Below are 1,565 nucleotides of genomic sequence, written 5' to 3'. Positions count from 1 at the left end.
CAGTAAAAGGATTGACCGTGTCTCCACCGACGTCGTCACAGGTAAGGAGAAATCTTAGAGGGGAGAAGGGTTGGAGACATGGTTGTAGAAGGGGAGAGATTGACATGGGGCTGGATGGAGAGATGGATGATGGATGCATTCACGTAGGGTTTTGTGGCGTCAGGGGTAGAAGGACGAACAAATCAACATGAAGATTATTGGAAGCCTGAAGAACTGGATCATGGTGTGATGAATGGAGGGTTGGGTGCATGGCTGGCTGGCTGGCTGGATGGATGGCAACTGAACAAACACACTGATGAATGGGTGGGTGGTTGAAGAAATCTGGATGGATGGACTGTGAGATTCCGCTATGAACTCTGGGTTTGAGAGCGATGGATGCATGGATGGATACATGGCTGATGGGGGTTGTTGGTCAATAGGCAGGCAGGAAGTATCAATCATTGAGTGGATGTTTTCTGGGATTTGTGACTGCTCACAATGGTGGATGGTGATGTGAAGGGGAAGGAGAGATGGGTGGAATTGGGCAGGGAAACTGGAGACAGCTTGGAAGTGGAGACATGGCTGGGACCATGGGAGTGTAGAGTGATGGATGGATGGATGGAGGGTTCCTGCTGTCCAGATGCCTGTCTTAATAGACAGAAGATTGTCCATGGGAAATGGGGGCTGGGAGGTGTGGAGGTAATGGGGGAATGTGGAGGGAAAGAGACAGATGAATATGGTGTTGGGTGGGGGGTTGGGTTGGTTTTTGGGTGGGTGGTGGGATGGATGGGTGATGGATGGATGGCAGTGATGGACAGTGGGTAGGGGGATGGTTGGGTAGGTGATGGATGGGTGTATGGATGAACACATGGACAGCCACACCCATTACTGTCCCCTGTGCATTGCAGCCACAGACAAGCCAGAGGAGCCACCCTTGCCCTCAGAGGATCCCAAAACTGAAACCCTGCCAACTGAGGACAATCAACCTGAGCACCCCCAAACTGAGGTCCCCCCAGCACGGGCAGTGCTGGGAGAGCTGAGGGTCTCCAGTGTCACACCCAACTCTGTGCAGCTGCAGTGGAGTGTCCCTGAGAGCCCCTTTGACTCCTTCATGCTGCAGTACCGGGATGCCCAAGGCCAGCCCCAGGCCCTGCCCATCGATGGCAGGTCCCGCTCAGTGACAGTGCTGGGGCTGTCCCCATCCCATCGGTACCGCTTCCACCTCTACGGGTTGCAGGGTGGAAAAAGGATTGACCACATGTCCACCAATGTTGCCACAGGTGAAGGGGGGCTCAGACCCCATCCGCACCTGTGGTGCTTCTGAGCCCTTAGATGGCCCTTCAAGCCTGGGGAGTCTGGGAAGTGTTTCTAGGGCTTGAGATGGGGGTGGGACTGTGGAGGCCAGAGGGATGGAGAGTAGAGGGATGTGTGGACCCATGGATGGATGATGGTTGATGATGGATGATGGATGATGGATGATAGATGATGGTGCGTTGTTGGTGGATAGGTTGGTGGAAGGATCAATGGCTGAACAGATGCTCCATCCATCCATCCATCCATCCATCCATCCATCCATCCATCCATCC

The 1,565-nt window shown here is 54.1% G+C and overlaps 1 protein-coding gene across 1 annotated transcript in view; it reads left to right on the top strand.

The window, feature by feature from the left end:
- Positions 1 to 4: 4 nt before the first annotated feature.
- The window catches only part of LOC121660634 (tenascin-X-like), a gene marked incomplete at its 5' end in the record, with an annotated part of 12,891 nt that continues 11,330 nt past the window's right edge, over positions 5 to 1,565 (top strand). Inside the window, 2 exons of the mRNA XM_042020044.1 lie at positions 5 to 41; positions 888 to 1,259. Of these exons, the coding sequence (XP_041875978.1) occupies positions 5 to 41; positions 888 to 1,259 (409 nt within the window). The remainder of the gene's footprint in view (positions 42 to 887; positions 1,260 to 1,565) is intronic.

The sequence above is a fragment of the Corvus kubaryi genome, unplaced genomic scaffold (assembly GCF_017639235.1).
Source record: "Corvus kubaryi isolate FWS band 111438036 unplaced genomic scaffold, C.kubaryi_AGA036_p1.0 36726, whole genome shotgun sequence".
In the NCBI taxonomy this organism is placed as follows: domain Eukaryota; kingdom Metazoa; phylum Chordata; class Aves; order Passeriformes; family Corvidae; genus Corvus; species Corvus kubaryi.
Note: the sequence above shows the minus strand (reverse complement) of the source record. Positions and strands in the feature narration are given on the sequence as shown.